Here is a 20,303-nt window from a genome sequence, read left to right as displayed (position 1 = left end):
GAGGCCGTACTCGACAGGTGTGCCCCCTGTGGCCTCTACTCTTCACCGACGCGATCGAAGTACTAGCGGCGCGACTGAGGAAATTTCACCTTCACAGGGGGTTGGCGATGGGGGTGGCAACGAGGTAGTGTCGTTATATGCAGATGATGCGATAGTGTACATTAAAAACCCAGATGTCAATTTGGCACCACTGACGCGGGAAGTAGCCGGATTCGGGTTAGCTTCCGGGCTCCAAATAAATCATTCCAAGAATCAGATATTCCCCCTAAACGAGAACATGGCATGCCCACTCAACACACAGAGCTACGGGTGAGAGCAATCGGCAGTCACATATCTGGGGGTGAGAGTTAGCAGACATGCCCACTCCCTGCTGGGGGACAATCATAGGAAGTATTTAGACACACTGAAGGCAAGTGTGGACAGGTGGTGCAAGCTCCCGCTCACATTGTTGGGTAGAGTCGCTATAGCTAAGATTGTGGTAATCCCTAAACTTCTTTACATGTTCCAGAATATCCCGGTCTGGCCCGGGGTGGACTATTTCAGTGAGGTGCGCTCACAGTTGATTAGACTAGCTTGGCACCCAAAAACCCTGTGTATAGCCTGGCCGATACTGACCCTACAATGGGAAAGGGGAGGTGTGTTTGCGCCGGATGTCGAGGTGTACTTTCTAGCTGCCCAGTTGTCCTTCGCTCAGTATTGTATGCCGGGAGCACCGACGACACCACATGTGCATATTGAAAGGAAGTCAGTGTTTCCGGCGTCTCTCCAGGGGGTATTGATATCAGGCAATGCAAGGGACAAATGTAGATTTGACCTGGCAGCCTGCACGGTGCATGCCTGGAAGCGTACCTTGGTAAAATTGGGGGTGGAACACCCTTTTGATCCCGGCTTATCAATGTAGCATATTGAGACCCTGACACCGACCTGCGATGAGGCAATTGTACAGGATTGGGGAGTAATGGGCATAAACAAGTTGGAAGATATGTACCCTGAGGGGGCCTTTGTTTCCCTGGGTGGGTTTCTTAACAAGACGGGTGATAGTTTCCGATGCAAATTACAGTATTTTAAAATGCGGGCAGCCTTCAGGGGTTGGTCCCCGTATTCCCAAGGATCACAGAGACAACCCCACTATTACAGTAAATCAGGTCCTCCCCAGGGTGCAGGGGGGTGGTCTCAACAATATACAAGCTGATCCTGACAGGTTCCCCCCGGAACCGACTGCAATGCAAAGAGAAATGGGAAGAGGACTCAGGGGTAACTTTCAGAGATAAACAATGGGAGGTACTATGCGACACTAAACATTCAGGAGCATTTCCAAGTTGCAGCAGAGTCAATTAAAAACCCTCCACAGAGCATATGTCACACCAGCACACATCCATCAATATGACAATACCAAGCCCGACACCTGCCCACGATGTAGAATGACCCAAGCAGACTTGGTGCACATGCTATGGGCCTGTGCCAGCCTACGACCCTATTGGGAGGATGTGACAGCGGTTATGACGGAGATACTGGGGCAGAACATTCCTTGTACACTACTGTGTTGTATGTTTCAGTGGTCCCCAGGAGTGCCTAAGAAATATTGCAGGCTCCTGGCGACATGTATGATTGTGGCCAGAAGGTGCATCCTTATGAAGTGGACAAATATCAACACCCCCCCCCCCCCGGGAAAAGATAAGTGGTTGAAGGATCTAATTGGGCTAAGCGATATGGACAATGAATATGCAGCCCTTTGTAGCCAGCACTGCCGGCCCACAAACATATGGCAACCTGTACCTGATGTCCAGGGAGGAGGCTGCTGAGCGGACTGCACAAGGGACGGAGGATTAAGCCTGTGTCTACAATCTCTCTATGGACCTGAGGTTAGGGCATCAGGCCCGGATGGGGTACTGGTATATAAGATCCCATGCTATGTTATTTTGATGTATACGTGCGGCTGCCGCTGATTTGATGTGAACCGTTCAATAAGGAAATGTTAAAAAAATGTATATCAAATCGATAAAAAACAAAATTTATATAATTTTTATATAAAATGTATACAAACTTTATATCAAAACCCTATCAAAAGGAAGGCGGAAATAAGGCTGGAAGCAGGGGGCGTGTCCACATGTCAAAATGTTGATGTTTGTAAAAAGGGGCCCAATTAACTACTCACATTTTAATTTTTTATTTGGACCTTGTGTGATGTCTACTATGCTTATTTATCACAGGTTTGTACAGTTTGCACACATCGTGTTAGAACTAGCCAGCACACCTTCCATAAATCAAATAATGCATCAATCATTCTATTATTCCACAAAGTGCATACCAAGGTATGTTCCTCACTCTGTCATAATGACATTTATAGTGACGGAACATTGGATGCAATTAATTCAATCGGTGTATTTTAGGGGATGTTTTCATGTATGTTGTAAAATAATTGATTCATAAATATAATGTTGTTGTGTTGTACATAGAATGGTTAAGTAAAGGAACATATATGGCGATTCACTTTTTAGTATAATGCTCTGATGAATGTATTAAATGAATTATGGAAGGCTGGCATTTAAAACATGTGCAACATGTTTGTGATAAATAAGTGTGTTGTACATTCCAATCTTTGCTCTGGAAATATGTGCAATATTTATAATGCAGATCCATGTTCTTGCTCCATTCCAGTATCTATTTCATAAAATCTTACCACTTTTCAGTACATTGCTCTTTATCAAATGACTTTAATAACGACTGTAGTGAAAAAAAACAATATTAACAACTACATTGTCAGTTCCAAAGCGTACTTAATTCAATGCACGTCATACCTTGGCGGTAAGGGGTTAACGTCGCCGGTAAAGGTGCTGGAGCTGTCAATTCCTTACCGCCCCATTACGAGTCTGCTCGCGGGAACCTGCTAAGGACGCCTGCGAGGGGACCAGCATGCTAACAATGGGCCCGTCATTAACGGGCCGTTGTTAGCATGCTCCCCATTCCCATTGAGCCCTATGGGGGCTAGAATGGGAATGGAGATGGGTTCCTGGAATGGGGAAACACCGGGCCCTCCAAGGTCGGAATGGCCCGGTATTTCCACATTCCAGGAACCTAGACCGGTACCCGGAATGGGGGTAGCCATGCCGCAAATAGCGGCATGGCTACCTCCAATGTTGTAATGACCCCCATAGTGTTCATCACAGCTCAACTTGTGTGCCTTGCATTGTCGGACCACAGTCCTCTCTTTATGCACACTCTTAAAGCGTACATTACTTTAACGAGTTTACCTTGTGTGTCCACTCGTCCACAGCCATCGCTTGATTGACGTCCTGAATCACCTGCCAGATGTTGCTGTCCATGGTCCTGAAGACGGTGTTTTGCAGTTTTTCGAGCCAGACCTCCACTCCAGAAGTGATCAGCACCTTGTCAGGAAAACACATAACATCGTTTACAGGTGTTACACATACACGAATACAGGGGATTTACTGCTAAGCATAAGACAGCTGCCAGAGAGAATGGGGGCTCGAGAAACAAAGCATTGCACAGCCACATTGATAATCATTACACGCCCATGAGGCTAGAATGGTCCACTCGTAAACATATGCGCCGTTACACATTCCAAGGGATGCAAATGATCCGATCAGATCCATTTATTTCTTACAGTGGTTTTAGACAGCTTCTCGAGTAGCGACTGGTACCACAATGAGGTGTTGCTGTGCTGTGAGTTACCAGTAGGAGGGCGCTAGATGCGCGGAGAACCAATCCCTTCTGCTTAATATGGCTGCACGCTTGCATAACACACATGGAGAATAGTCCACTCGCTCTGTGTACCTGCTCATCCAAGTGCAGTGTTTCCCCGTCCGGAGCAGTAACAGCCACCACAGTCATGCCTTTGTTGGGTCCTCGGTACACTGCCGAGCGAGGCCCCTCTTGTGACACACCAGCCTGGAAACGTAAGAACAGGACAAACATAAGGACAAGAAATCACGCAAATCCAAATTATGAATGTAGAGAATTATGCCAGAGAAAATACATTACCATGAACATATCTTGCTTTTCTCACTGCAGAACCTAGCACATTGCAACTCTTACTGGACTATACACACTCCTTTAGCATTTAGCCATCTCAATCAATTGGCCCTAAACGGGAGGCATGGGGCCCAGGTGTGCTTGCACATTCCTGACCTCCCTGATATTTCTGGCCAGAAGACAAACCATAGGAAATAACAGGGATGAATTTCCTATTGGGTCAGAGGGGCCATTACAAAACCCAAGTGACAGGAGGACTCTGCCGTCATACACACCCTGTGGCAGAGCCCACCTTCAGAGCTGCCCAACGGTGCAGACCCCATTTCAGCAGGTGATGCACCACGCAGATGCTGCACACCACTTACCATCATTGGTCCTATGTCATTTCAGGGAGGATAGCTCAAGGACCACGCATTCGTCTTGGAAACAAGACAAAACAGGTTCAAATGCTCCCGCGCTTAGAGACTGGTCCCTGGTATTAAGAACTTTATAAAAGATGAATTCATTTCATATTACAGAGACAGTGAAATACCATTCAGAATAAGAGCAGGCTAAATATTTTCTTATTCAAGACACGGTTGCAAGGACATCCGAGCACCTGCCAGTGTGTTGAGAGTCCCGGGAGACAGAGGCCCACAAGCTTCGGACGAGGAGAATACACATGGCTCCCGCTCACTCAGTAATGTTATTTATATCCAGTTTTCCACAGAATCCCACCCTGCCGGGAGGAGAGGACACTACACAAAGCTCCCTTGTGCCCAGCAATGTTATAAATCTCCACCTTTCAACAGAGACCCACCTACCTAGGGGTGAGGAGGTTACACAGTGCTCCCCTTCACTGAGCAATGTTATTTATGCCCGGCTTTCCATGGAGTCACTCAATGCTTAGAGGAGAGGAGACTACACATTGCTCCTATGCACCCAGCAATGTTGATTGTACTCAGCTTTTCACGGAGACCCCCACTGGTGGAAGAGACGGCACAGTGCTCCCCTTTACCCAACAATGTTATTTATGCCCAGCTTTCCACAGAGTTCTTCAATGCTTAGGGGAGACGAGACTACACATTGCTCCCCTTCATCAAGTCATTGTATTTATGCCATCTTTCCACAGAGACCCCCACTGTTTGGAGGAGAGAAGTCTACACATACCCAGCAATGTTGATTCTAGCCAGGTTTCCACAGAGACTGTCACTGCTTGAATGAGAGGCAACAACACATGGCTCCTCTTCAACCAGCAATGCTATTAATGCACAGCTCTCTACAGAGGCCTGAACTGCTTGGAGGAGAAAAGCCTACACATGGCATACTTGTACCCAGAAATGTTATTTATGCTCAGCTTTCAACAGAGATCTGCCTACTTTGGGTACAGGAGGCTACACATTGTCCCCCTTCACCCAGCAATGTCATTATGTCCATCTTTCCACAGAACCCTGCCCTGCCGTAAGGAGAGGAAACTTCAAATTGCCCCCCTTCAGCCAAAATGTTATTAATGCCTAGCTTTCCAGAGAAAGCCCCTGCTTGGGTGAGAGGAGAATGCGCATTGCACTCTTCAACCAAATGTTATGTGTGCCCACCTTTCCACTGAGGCACCCGACGGAGAAAACACTGGAAAGAAGCAAACCTTTCAACTGGCCTACTCACTGCTAATCCTGATTGAAGGGGAGTGTCCAATATAATACTTCACTGCATGGGTGGACATGTGGTCTGTATATTTCAGGGATGAATAAGACGATCCCCAGACACGCAGAAGAAAAGAGGACATTTAGGACTTTGGCCACATGACCTTTTTTCTCAGTAACAAAACGTAACATAACAAGTGATGCGATACGCTATCACACTCCCTTCACTTGCATGAAATATAGCAGCGCCCGATTCACAACGTGCTACAGAATGGGCATAGAATAGGCGCTTTCCCCACTTCTGTTCGTAATTGAGAAAATCAGGTGGAAAGGACTGCTGCTGCACATTTCCAATGCAAAGCTCAATTAATACATTCGGTATGCTTGGAACTGCACAGAAAATGTAAGCATTGCCCTGCGCCCCTTTGGAACAGGTGCAGAGGAGCTCAATGCACGAGAAGGTCACGGCTGACCCTTTCCTGCATTTTCCGTACATGAACTTGGGACAGCAGCAATACGATCCGCGGTTGTCCTGCCTGCCCCCCTAGTACGAAAACAGGGGTAAACGTATTTGTGCTCTTTTTGCACACATTTTCTATCACAGTGACAAGAGCTCCCATCACCTACTGTGGTGCTGGGAGTCTCTCATACATCGCAGTGTATACAAAGGTGATTGCTAGCGCATCGCTTGCACGGCCCACGGAAAGCGCAGGCCGCCTTTGTGAATTCAATGACGTGTGTAACAATCGCCCAGGTTAAAATAAAAAAGCCCTTTCTTTCGTCTCTGGTCCTTAGTGAATCTGGTCATTGATGTTTTACTAAGAGGAACGCGAACGCTGGTCTAGCCCTGGGTGGATATAGAGGCAGCCTCACCCGTCCAGGACACACTGTTTACACTCTCATTCGTGAGTCATATCTATTTGTCGTTCCAGTGGCCATAGCACATGGACAGGGGAGCAAATTCACAATATAATGATCATGTTCGGAGTAAAACTGGTACTTGTTAGTTGAACAAGAAGATTGCCACAGTTTTCTGGTATATTTCAGAACATTAATTTATGAATTGTGTATATTTATCACCCACACACGAACAGGGTGATGGGCTGACAATACAAATCACATAAAATGAATAAAACAAGGCTGAGAGAGAATGTTTTAAGTTCTGTGGAAACCAGTAATCAATAAAGCCAAAAAATTAAAAATACAATTTAAAATAAAATGTTAAAAAAATAGAAGCCCAAAGCAAAGCCAAAATAGAACAATTTCGGACAGGAAAGGCATTTTGAAAAAAAAGGTTTTGACTGCATTATGGTGTTTAGATATGTTTCTATAATACTGAACACCACAGTCAGCCAGATTCAGAATAGATTTAGAATCCTCCCATAAGAATGTTCAGTAATCCATTGGTCTCAGCTGTTTCCCACCCATTGGTGAAGTACAAAACACCGAACTGCCTTTGGTCTATGAGTGGGGCCTCACCAGTTTTGTACTTGCTGTTGCTCAGTGCTCTTTTGAGTGTTCTGTTCTGTTCCATTTCTGTTAACTGCACTGAGGTTCTTTCCATGTGGACACCACAAACTCTGGTTGTGAGAACTCACACACAGGCGTGCGTTCAAAGACAATGGGGGTCATTCCAAGTTTGCTGGTCCGGAAACAACAGTACTGGTAAGCTTGCTGGTACTGTTGTTTCCGGACCGGCACACGCCGAGGTCTGCGAGCGGGTGCCTTTCAGCCCGCCAGATCTGACCTGGCGGGAAGAACGGTACCCGCACGCAGACCTCGATGGATGCACCAGCACCGTTCATGAATGGTGTCAGTGCATCCGTCCTCCCCATTCCCATTGAGTCCAATAGACTCAATGTGATTGGGGAGTAATATTTTCCAGCACCCGGCAATGGGGAATTACCGGAACCGCCGGGCCTGTAATGCCCCGGTAATGCTTAAGAATCATTATAATTATAATTTGTGAGCCAGACAAACTAATAAGTATCGAACTATCCCACATTGACTAAAAATGAGTTCCACAATGGATGTTTGTAATGAGGTTTTATATACAATTGACCCCGGAGTATAAGTGCTGTGTTTGGCTCTATTCTCAGATGGAAAGCCTAATTGACAGGCATTGGACACACCAGCTTGATAGAAAAATAGACTGGTGGTAAGCATGATTCGAGTTATTAAATTATGAGAGGAATGTTACTAAATAGTAGTTGCAGCACTAATTAAGGCTGTTTTACATTATGTTACAGGCAACTGGATATAATTGCACAGTGAGATCAAGGCAAAGACTGCAAACAATTATCCAGCACTAATTAGATTGCTCGGTATTTTCTTTTTAAAAATCTCTAACGCTATATGGTGTCTAGAATCCCCTGAAGAAGTTCTCAAAATATGTTGAATGAATGTGAAGAGAACAAAACAGGCCGCGTTACATTGTAAGCTATATGTTGATAGCTTAATACTAATGGAATAACTCCCCACGCGAATCGCATTATAGTGGTGTTGCACAAACTAAAATACTAGTCATAATATACAGCATTGATTTTATAATCTTGTTATATCTCGATGCACAAGTCACTTTCGTCAATTTTGAAATAAAATGTGTTTTTAAAGAACCTTATATATATTTTTTTATTAAAGATTTTAAAATTTTAGGCTGGCCTGCCGGTGATTGATTACATCTACAAGTCAGGAATATTTGGCTTATGTTGATGAGGACGCACAATAAGTGCAGCGTCATCAATGTTGCCTGAATAATAATATATGTATCAGCAGGGTCTGTGTTGTAATGTTAGTATATTTTCTCTGGTTTATTTCCCCGGAAGTCTCTTCTAAGTTTAGTGGGCGTGCGTATAACCTGTACTGATTGGCAGCTTGTTACAAATGATGCTACATTCTTCGTTCCTCAGAAGGTGTTCACTATTTCTCTCTGCGGTCATGGGTCTCATTTAACAGGGAATCTTTTTTTCATAACCCCCCCAACAGTGACCTACCTCCTCGATCCAAGGAGGCATTGGCATATCCGGTGGCCTTGTAGCAGGCAGAGGGCTATCTTTACATTTTCAACTACCTCTGAACAGACCAACTCAGGGGCTTAGGGTTTTCTACCATTTTACAGCTAGCCCCGTTATACATGTTTCTTAGGAGACCTTTCTCCACCGCCTTGGTTCCACCATTCTGGGTTGACCAGGCATACATCCAAAGAGGGTTTGACGGACTGGGGAGTCAGGAGGATCCTCAAGGCACCTCATCTGGGCCCTTGATTGCAGAGTGTGTAGTATCACACACCCCCAATTCTCCATCACCCAGCCTTTCACATGGGAGTTTGTCACAGAGTAGAGGGAGAGTTGTACAAAATCAAAGGAAAAGAATGTTAGTCATCGAGGAGGCTGAACTTTGAAAGGTGGGTATATCCATTATGACTAATGGAGAGACAATTGTTCCATGGCCCCTATAAGCATTCATCGCCTACCAAGGATTGAACTGGGTACCACATACATGTTAGAGTTAAGTCATCAGCCAGTACCCTTAGACTACTGATTTCCTGCTTGCATGTCTGGTTTTAATTGCCTTTATATTGTTATCTTTGCCAATCATCCCCTGAAAAATAATTAGGTCACGCTGAAAAATAAAATAGCTGACACTACATTGAACAAAGAATTCTTGTAATTAATAATGGGGGAGGAATATTAAAAATATCAGATCATTGGTGGGGAGGCTAAAACCCATTTCTCCTGTGACTACTCACTTCACAGATAGGTGTTCTAACCTCTAGTCCACCAAGAATCTGACAATGACTCATGCTTAATCGCATATGAAAATACTTTCAGCCCAAGATGCCTGCATGTCATGTGGATAGAACACACATGGGCAGACCCTCATGAATGACTGGGAGACACCTAATGTTGAAACAATAGACAGTATTATAAGGCTGTATTGACTGTGTATCAGGAATATTTTGGGGCCAAAATGGTGGTGATATAGGTCAATGAAAGGGCTGCATGGGGTGAGAAAAAAAGAGTCATATCAACATGTTCGATGTATCCTGGGCTAGGTAAGTAAGTCAAGGAGCAAGAACCAGTCTGGCCCAGGTAGGTGCAAAAGAAAAGGGTGCTCTTTATTCCTGGTTACAGCTTACAGGTTAGAGGTGGGAAAGCAGAGTCTTAGCATCCACTCAAGTTCCCATCTTCACTTCAAATCTCCAACCGCTGTTCTTGAAACCCCCAGGTCTGCCAGGTTCCCACATACCTCACCACATTCCAAAAGGCCCCTTATTGCAATCACACATACACATACACTCAAATCAGAACACATCTCCTTCGTTAAAAACAAAACAGTTGAGGATGCTCGACCCTTTGCCAACCTTAAACATGCCAGGACAAACAATCTAAAATAAAAATAAAACTCCTCCCACCCTGGCCTGCCACGCCAAGGTTGCAGAACTGCCACTCCCGAGCACAACCTTGCCACACAAGGACATAATTACTCACCTACACACGCAACCATCAAGGAACTGTACCTTCTTCCACCATGGACTGCCAGTACCAGGCCACAGGTCTGCCACACCTGAGAACACACCTCATCCTACCAACCGGAAATTGGGGCATCTCACTGACCATAACAACGTCCTAAGGCATTCATCTAGCTAAACAAAAAAGGCACAACGTCCAAAAGACACCCTACATCTCATCCCTTCTCTCTCAAGAAAAGATACAAAAAAGAATGGAAAGTAGATAGAAAAACAACTCGCACCACAAAGAACAAACTAAAGAAATACGCAACCACACAGGCATGGTGTGTAAAGATGCACAGACCCTGTGGGAGAACCCACAAATGTGGAGTGCAAAGCTCCATGCAAACACAACAGGTGGTAACTACTAGTGCTTGCAAGAAAATCTTAATAGCAAAAAATGTAAATGTTTAAAATATTTGACTCTCTAATAACTCTTACCAGTATCTTGCAACTACATAGGTCTAACATGTTCACATGCCACCATAAAAACTTCACCCTATGCTCCTTACACCACTGGTTCATACTCTGCGTGCCTAACTAGGAATTCCATTCCTAGTTCTCCAAAAATAGGAACTCCAATCCTACATCTCATACCACATCACCTGGCAGCCAATACTCTAACAATGAACTCAACAAAAAAAACGACCTCATAAGGACACTCCAGCGACATAGGCTCTGCAACTAACTAGAGGCAGAAATAGACGCTCACCACTGATGTCACATTTCTTCACAATGCATGGAAAAACCCACGCATGTAAGTGTCAAAACACCTATTAATGGGGTAATTCATGGATTTCAGCGCAGAGGCAGCACAGGGGAGCAGCGCAGAGAGGGAGCGTGCGCCTGCATGCGCCAGCCGTGTGGGCTAAACAGCATTCTGGCACACCGCATATTCATGGAATTACTAAGCCATTTTGACCGCTGGCACAGAGAACATCCCGCAGCTCCAGTTACGCCCCCAAGAACACCTCTTGCGCAATCCATTGAAATTCCCAATGCGGCGCAAAGGGCTGCGCTAACCCTGGACCAGCTTACAGGGCCGCTACACTGTAATCGTGTGAAAATACTACACGTATCCCGCTCTGGGCAGCCAAAACGCATGAAAATGTACTTGCGCACCCCTCGGAATACGCGTACCCCGCTCGCGCCAGGTAAATTGCGTAGAAAAAGTAGCACCTGTGGTGTGGGCTGCCTGTGGGGCATGCCCAGGGTGGATGGGCTGCCTGCGGGGGATGGGGAGGGTGAGTGGGCTGCCTGTGGGGCATGCCCAAGGTGGATGGGTTGGCTGCGTGTATTACTGGGGTACGCAGGGAGTTTCACACGCATAGGCCTTGGGCAAGCGGGGTACATGTATTACAGGGGTATGCAGGGAGTTTCACATGTGATAGGCCTTGGGCGAGTGGGGTACGTGTATTTTGGGGGTACGCAGGGAGTTTCACACGCGATAGGCCTTGGGCGAGCGGGGTATGTGTATTAGGGGGTATGCAGGGAGTTTCACACGCAATAGGCCTTGTGCAAGCGTGGTACGTGTATTACTGGGGTACATGGGGAGTATTACACGCGATAGGCCTTGGGCGAGCGGGGTACGTGTATTACAGGGGTACGCGGGGAGTCTCACACACGACAGGCCTTGTCCGAGCGTGGTACGTGTATTACTGGGGTACGCGGGGAGTTTTACACGCGATAGGGCTTGGGCGAGCGGGGTACATGTATTACAGGGGGTACGCAGGGAGTTTCACACGCGATAGACCTTGGGCGAGCAGGGTACATGTATTACTGGGGTACGCGGGGAGTTTCACACGCGATAGGCCCTGTGCGAGCGGGGTACGTGTATTTTTGGGGTGCACAGGAAGTTTCACACGCGATAGTCCCTGTGCGAGTGGGGTATGTGTATTTGGGGGGTACACGGGGAGTTTCACACGCGATAGGCCCTGGGCGAGGTGCGAGCGGGGTACGTGTATTTGGGGGGTAAGCAGGGAGTTTCACATGCGATAGGCCCTGTGTGAGTGGGGTACGTGAGTTTGGGGGTACGCGGGGAGTTTCACACGCGATAGGCCCTGTGCGAGCGGGGTACGTGTATTTGGGGGGTACGCAGGGAGTTTCACATGTGATAGGCCCTGTGCGAGCGGGGTATGTGTATTTGGGGCGTATGTGTATTTGGGGCGTGCGCAGGAAGGCATGTGTATTTGGGGGGTACGCGGGGAGTTCCACATGCAATTTGGCATCGTGGGTCCTCCCGTGTGTTTAGTTTCCCCCCTCCCCATGCCCTGCAGGCAGGTCACTCCACAGGGGACTACCCTACAACCCTCACCATGCCCTGCAGGCAGCCCACATGGCCCCATGCATTTGTGAGCACACTTGTGAGCCCTGACTCATGTCCTCCTGCACCCCCACCCACACAGGAGTGACGGGCACCTGCCAGCAGGCCCTGACTCATGTCCCCCTGCACCCCCACCCACCCAGCAGTGACGGGCACCTGCCAGCAGGCCCTGACTCATGTCCCCCCACCCACTCACCCACCCAACAGTGACGGGCACCTGCCAGCAGGCCTTGACTTATGTCCCCCCACCCACTCACCCACCCTGCAGTGACAAGCACCTACCAGCATGCCCCGACACATGTCCCCCCACCCACTCACCCACCCAGCAGTGATGGGCATCTGCCAGCAGGCCCGACTCATGTCCCCCCCTCCACTCACCCACCCAGCAGTGACGGGCACATGCCAGCAGGCCCGACTCATGTCCCCACCCCAACACCTCATCACGATCCACACTCATGACCCTTATGGCCACCCAAATCCCACCCCACGCCAGCCCAGTCCAAACACCCAACCAAGTATTCCATCCACCCCACATTGAAATCCCCATGTCATGATAGATACCAAATGGCAAGTATGCACATCAATACATGTCCGTCACACACACACAATGGGTGCAAGTGAATGAGAAAACCCACATCGTGACGTGCATGAAACCAATGAGAGAATACCACACAAATGAAGTATGAAATCAAAATGTATTAAATACAAAAGCAAGGGAATGAAAGAAAATCACACAATAATAGAAATAATAAACAAAAGGCTGCATGTCCAAAATGAATGAAAAATATATGAATGCAGTATCCAAATAAATCCGAAAGAAAAAGGCTCCAAAGCATTCGTCCATCAAACCAAATCCAAAGGTAAACAAAAAAGAAAACCATTGCTCCATGGGTAAAAAAAAATCAATCCAGTCCAGAACTATGTACAATGTAAAAATCCAGGGTCCAGGAGGCCAACAATCCAAAGGAAACCTACAAAATACCCTACCTAACTAATAACTATATACAAAAAGGTGGGGCATAGTCCATGTGCTCCAAATGAAAGAAAAATAGAAAGGAAACCTAACACTAATTAACTATATACAATATGCGGCGGGCAAGTCCTACGGCTCACTTGTTGATTTCCCGGTCCAGGGCATCATCGAACTCCTGTTCTAAGTCCTTGAGGCGGGCCTGTTCCCCGTCCCCGAGGTCTCGCAGGGATAATGCCATGTCCAGCTTCAACTCCCTGCAAATTCCCTCGAGGCACTCAGTCCGCCTCAGCGCCCTGCGCATGGAGTTCTCCGCCCCGACTATAGTGAGCCGTGCCTCTTCCGACCGCCGCGCTCCGCATCTATTTGCTGGCCCAACCACTGCCACACGGAAGACACTCCCAATCCAGGGTCCTCCTGCCCTCCGGCCGATGCCTGCCCCTCTGATGTTGATGGCCCTGAGCCATCATCGCTCCCACCTTGAGCCTGCTGCTGCCGTGCAAGTGCCCTGCCTGTTGATGCCTGCTCATCCTCCTCCTGCTGGGGTCCAGTTGTTGGGGTGGCCACTCCTGCTGGACCTCCGACTCCCGACTGTGGCAGGGATGTGTCCTCCACCAGCCTGGCCACTGGGTCAGAGGCAGCTCCACAGGGTAACTAGGTGATAGTTGGGCCAGAAGATGGCACAGAGGATGACTGGCGCATAGGGGGTTCAGTTGAGGTGGTCGGCAGAAGGTCCAGCACACGGAGGAACCCAGCAGCGGTGATCCCTGCTAGCCAGCCAGTCAATGAGGCATCTGAAATAACGTGCAGCGTCCTCACGGGAACCCTGCACGTTATCCCAGATGCCAAGTTGACGCAACGCCACCCCAGCCAGGACAGGCTCAACACGCTCCCGGATTGCCACGTCCACAGGGAGAGGAAGGCCAGTTGTTGTTAGCGGATCCCCTCCCAGACAACGGGTCTGGACAAAGGCATTCCTGCTGGTGCGGGATGATGCAGTCACAGGATCGGGGACAAGATTACACACAGGCACCTCCGTGGCTGCCTGTGCTGCCTCCTGTCCCTGCCCCTGGACTGCACCACTGGCACCAGTGGAATCCCCCCTCCAGACCCTGTGTGTGTCCCTTCCACGGCCTCCTCCTCAACCAAACCCTCCACCAACCTGTATGACTCGGTGCCATCTTCCTCCACAGGCCCCTGTGGGGTCTCAGCTACCCCTTCTGCTGCCGAGGAGTCCACCTCCGACCTCCGCCTCTTGGGCCTACTCTCGGCAGCTGTGGCCAGGGACGTGGCACCAGACCCCTCACTCCCCTACGAGATGACAACATGGGATGGGGGCCGGGCCTTTTGTCTCCGGCTGGCGGTGGGATCCCTGCCGCTGTGCTCCACAGCACCGTCTCCGCCCTCTTCATCAGTTGACGCTGCAGACAGGAAGAGAGAACACAGGCATCAGGGCACTGTACAATGGTCTGATACACACATGACAGTTGCGCATGAGTGGCAGTCTCAAACTTCACACATGGCATCACACTCCCCAACACACATATCATTTGAACCACACACATGCGCAAATCAACAGGAATGTTGCAGCAGGCAGCACCATCCATACACATACAACAGCATGAGCATCTGAAGGTTAGCCTGACGTCACATGCAACACAGGGAGTGCCGAACACATGCACACACGTCACCAGACATACATGCATCTGTACATCTCCACCACCTGTCGCAGTGAAATCATCGGCATCCATGTCACATCTGCCAATCAACCTCCTACATGTCGGTGTCACATGCATCCATGGTGTATCACAGTGGCACACATGTCAAATACACACACATGCACATGTACACCGTGCACGTACATGAAGGTGGAACCAGCATCCATGTGTCACAGCACAGCCATGCCACAGTACATACACATACATTTACACATGTGTGCACCGACACATGCATTTGGGCACCATGCATTTGAACACATACACCATTGATGTGCCTCACACATGACTGGGCTCACATGCGGCAGGCTCATGTCCCTGTACATACACATCCATACATGGGCCTTCCAAGACATATGTCCAACCTGCACACTCCTGCCACACCTCGACATGCACAGCGTCCAATCAGTAGGCATGGTCACTTACCGCTCGATTCCGGACGGGTCTGCCTCTGAAGGATCTGGTGGTGGAGCGCTGGGTTTATGCATTCCAGAACCCTCATCTGGATGTTGATAAGGCGGACCCGGCACCCCTTTGCATGCTTTCGCTTCAAGAGGCGCCGGGCCTTGCTGAGGGTCCTGGACCTGAAGTCCTCCCAGCGCTTCCAGACATGTTGCATGTCGCGGGCTGCCACCCCATCCTCGTTGATGGCAGCCACGATGTCCTTCCAGATCCCCTTCCGTCCTTCATTGTCAGCGCGTGAACTTCCAAAGAGGGCATCGTAATGCCCCAGGACTTGCTCTACCAGGATGCCAACTTCATTGGCTCTGAAGCTGGCAGCCCTCTGCCTCTCTGCTGGGGGGTAGCCACTGGTGCCAGATGGTGTTGTGTCGGACATGGCAACCCCCGAGGCAGGTGTGGGTGGGCAACTGGGTCCTGGGGCTGGGCTCAGGAGCGATGGAATACCAGTCGGGAGTCTTCTGTTCCAGCAGGGGTGGTCACAGCAACTGGACCCCTGCAGATGGCTGACGTGCAGGCACCAAATAGCAGGGCACGTGGCAGGCAGGCAGCAGATGGAAGGTGGGAGCGGGCTCAGGGCTCTAGGGGGGCAGGAAAATGGCCTTCAGTGCAGGAGCGTGGTCTTCCGTGTGTTGTCGCGTGGCCAGCTTGATATGGAGTGAATTGGCACGTGAAAAAACTGCACGTCAGCGTGTAATTCGAGGAAAGGCCCTTAGCGCGTAAGCGGTCAGTGATGTTACGCACGCGGACGTTTCCCTCGTGACGGGTGCATAGTGAATCAGCACATGAATAAACAGCACATCCGCGTGTTAATGCGCGTGATTCGAGAAAAGGCCCTTAGCACGTACACGCGTAAGTGACGTTACACATGTGGGCTGGTTTAAAAGGTACGTGTAGGACGCCATTTTCTTGTACGTGCTTTTTGTAGAGAGCGAGCGGGTGATTCTTGTACTTCTTGTGGGTTCACACGCGATTACTTCACAACGGTTCCAGTTCGTACTCCTTGTATACTCAGACAGCGTTAAATTCTTCTTTTGGTGGGGGTGTTGCCAACGCGCACATGCACGTATTTTTCACGTTCTTTTTCCAGGCAGACGGTGAGTCGTGCACATACTTTTCAACTGTGGAGGCCCCCGTGTGTCGCGTACCCATTCAGAGGTCATTGTAGCCAGCGTGTACCACGCGTACGCTTCTTTTTGTGTTTCTGGGAGCCACAGCGTAGTGCGGGTTCTTTATTCCACGCACATGGGCTACCAGGGGTCGCGTGCACGTTAAAATTTATTTTCGGGGTGCCTGACCATTGCGTGACCCGTCATCTTCCCCCAGGGGTCCCAGACAGCCTTGCTAGAGCACTAGGGTACGTATTCCATCTAGTACCCTACCCCTTTCACCCCAATTGCCCAGGACAATTGTTTACTGCACCTCCCATTCGCACAAGAACATCAGTGCCATGGTTGGGAGGCGACCAAGAGGTAAGGGAGGCAAAGGTGGCCGACCTCCAAGAGGTGGGCCCGGTAGGGGACGTGGCCAGGATGTGCAGGGTGGCCCAAGAGGCCAGTGTGTGGAGGACCAATCAGGGACACCTATGCCCCCCACAATGGGTCGGGGAGATGCAGCTGACACCATCCCACCTCAGGCCTTGTCAAACCGGCCCATATTGTCAACCGAACCGGCATAGGATGACTCCCAGGCTGACTTCCGTGTCACCAAGTCAAAGCCACGTGTGGCGGTGAAAGTTGCTGTCACCAGGCCCCGTGGATCTGGGGCAGCAATGTCATCTGCTGCCCCAAGTAGCCAGGGTGAGGAGGCTGCAGGGGCAGCTGCAGCTCAGTCCACCCCAGCTCCGAGTCTCCCAGCCGGGACAGTGTTGGTCCAAGTCCATCACACCGATTTTGGTCCTGCCAACATCACCCAGCAGCCAATGCCTGAAGTGAGACCTTTGGTCATTGTGCCTATTGCTACTTCCAGTGTCCAGTCCACCTGCGCTTCAGCCCCTACCAACCAGAGCGGCGTAAGCCACTCAGGGTCTGCACCACCTCCCAAGTGGAAGAAGGGTGCTCTTGCGGTACAGGCTGGGACTCCAGACACGGCTCCCCCCTCCGGCACGTCAAGTAAGCGTTGTTTCAATGATGTGGAACTAGACGCACTTGTGGGCTACGTGTCGGCCAATGGCCGCGAAATACTGCTGAATGCAGGGTGCAAGACTACGACTGCTGAATGTAGGGCCCACTGGCAGTGCATCGCGGAACAGATTAGTGCCCTTGGATTTGTCAGGCGCACAGCTGATGATTGCTCTAAGCGGTGGAATGACCTCAAATGCAGAGAAAATAACAAGCTGGCTTCCAATCATGCCTCTACTGTGGTGACTGGCAGTGGGTCTCCACCAGAGGAGGAAGTACTCACAGAACATAAGTCTATCGCTGGAGCCTTCATCACAGAGGATCAGATCCAAGGCATGGGAGACCTACCAGATCTTGAGGCAATGTCCGGTGAGTGGCCATGCATGTGTGTGCAAACCATGTGTATGTTGCTTGGGTGATGTGTTCTGATTGAGTGCCAGGTGAGGCTGTGTAGTTATGACTGCTATGGGTCAGCCATGTGGTGCCTCCAAACCATAGCCCGGCCTTGGGTTTGGGTTTTTAAGTATCCCTTCTGACCACAGTTGACAATTTGCACCTGATTACTGCACTTGCCCTTCAAATGCCATCTTGCCACAACATTGTTCATACTGTTTTCCTGTTCATTCTGCCTGATTGATGAAATCCTTTGCATGTTTATCACACATTTTTGTGCCCTTCTGCCCCAAATGTAACATACTTCAGACATAGATGACACCCCACAATGGCCCACGTATGTTTCCTTATTATGGCAATGATTTCATCAATCAGGCTGACTGAGTAATGTGCACCTACACATGGCCTGCACACAATCAATTCAGGGCCCTGTTTGAATGTTGAACATGACAATTGTCTTCTGTCATGTCGAAGTGACCAACCATTGATGTACCCATGTGCCTGCCATCACTGCATTAGTGAACACTGGCTTTGTTGCAGCGTGTGGCACATGCATGTTTTGCCACACTATTTTGCATGCTCAATTTCATGATGTCCATCTCACATGGATGGGTGACAGTACTGATTTGCTACCATCTGGGTGTCCTTGTCAAATGTTCCATGGCTATGCTACGTGCCATCTGTGTGCTGGCATGTGTCATGTATGTGGATTGTCCATGCCACTCACAGGCTAATGTGTGATGCAAGTGCTATTCAGCATGCAGCACATGTGTTGCTTTTCCATCTTGGAGTCCTCAGTGTCTGTTTTTTGCCTCCCCTTCCAACTCATTGCCAATGCATGCATGCCAGAGTTATTGTATTGTGTGACATGTGTCATTTATGTACTGGATGTCTGCCTCCTCATGCCTATGTGTGTGGGCTACGGTGCTCATGTCTGTTTTCATTACTTTTCTTTTATGTTTTTGCAGGTGATGAGGCACTAGATGCTGTTGAGGAGGAGGAGATGGCGCAGAGGCAGGAGTACTCACAGCCGCAACCTTACACCAGTGGAGGACGTGGGGTGGTGGTGGGTGAAAACCCATTACTCCTACAGACCATACTGTCCATGGGTGTCTCTGGGTACACCTCCGGAGACCTCTATGAATCAGGTGCTGATCGGACATTGAGACATATGTCCCGTCGCAGGTGAGTGTTTCTGGCAGGGATGCTGTTCTGTCCAACCCACCTGCACTGGGGGTAGACCCCTCTATAGGGCATTCAGTGTTGGAAAATCTGCCTGAGGCGGTTACGGATGCAGGGTCACACTCCACAATATTTGCCCCTGTTCCTGGGCCAGCAGATCAGGAGAAATGCAGTCCTGCAGCCTCAGGCAGTGCCAGCACAGCAAGGTGCACATCACCTTGCCCCAAACAGGTGTGGTGCTCGCCAATGCGGTGGCCGTGCGCCACCAGGCAATACTGTGTGGGAGAACGCCATGTACACTATAGCAGCAGAACAGGGGGCATCGTGTGAAATGATGGCTCAGGCCGCGGATAGGGTGGTCACTTCCATTCTCCCCCCTGAAAGGCAGGTGGAGCTCCAGCAGCAGGCAACAGAGTACATTTGCCACTCATACAGGGAGAACATGTTGGCGTGCAAGAGGGACCGACGGGCTGGACTGGAGAGTCTGCACACAGCCATATCTGCAGAGTCACAGGCCCACAGGGATGCCCTGAGGTTAGAACACAGGTCACTCAGAGATGCTCTGTGTGAACTTGAGTTGTCCCGGAGTACAAGGTCAGAACAGCAGCTTGAGCAGCTGACACACACATTCTCAGCTGAGCTCCAGGCAACCCGTCAGGAGATCCGGGCATCACGCGAGGCCATGCAGGCAGAAAGGCCTGCTGCCCGTGAGGTGCTGCATGGGGAACTCTGTACCATCATCCTGCAGAACCAAACCTTTCAGACCAGCATGCTTTCTGCCATGGAGGAGCATGCCAGGGCTTTGCGTGGTCTGCCTCCCATATCACAGCCACCTTCTGATGTAGCACCAGAGGGTGATGACAGCGACGGCCGTTCTCCCACTGTAGGGTAGCCGTGCAGGCAATGAGCCCATGGAGGTTTTTTTTTCCTCAACCTCCACGCATGTCGGTGTTTGGGGGCACCCTGTACCTGTACCTCGTCCCTCCAGGGTGGCCTCCCTCCCGGTCCACACATGGCCA

General features: G+C 49.6%; 1 protein-coding gene across 1 annotated transcript in view; it reads right to left on the bottom strand.

Annotated features, from left to right (window-relative positions):
- Positions 1-20,303, bottom strand: part of LOC138452855 (uncharacterized) — a 1,928,742-nt gene that overhangs the window by 908,355 nt on the left and 1,000,084 nt on the right. The window contains exons 41-42 of the mRNA XM_069605205.1: positions 3,796-3,909; positions 3,252-3,386 (exon numbers count right to left, since the gene is read on the bottom strand). Coding sequence (XP_069461306.1) covers positions 3,252-3,386; positions 3,796-3,909 — 249 coding nt within the window. The remainder of the gene's footprint in view (positions 1-3,251; positions 3,387-3,795; positions 3,910-20,303) is intronic.

This window comes from Ambystoma mexicanum, chromosome 4p (assembly GCF_040938575.1).
Source record: "Ambystoma mexicanum isolate Mex_15411 chromosome 4p, UKY_AmexF1_1, whole genome shotgun sequence".
In the NCBI taxonomy this organism is placed as follows: Eukaryota; Metazoa; Chordata; class Amphibia; order Caudata; family Ambystomatidae; genus Ambystoma; species Ambystoma mexicanum.
This window is presented reverse-complemented; position numbering and strand designations above follow the sequence as displayed.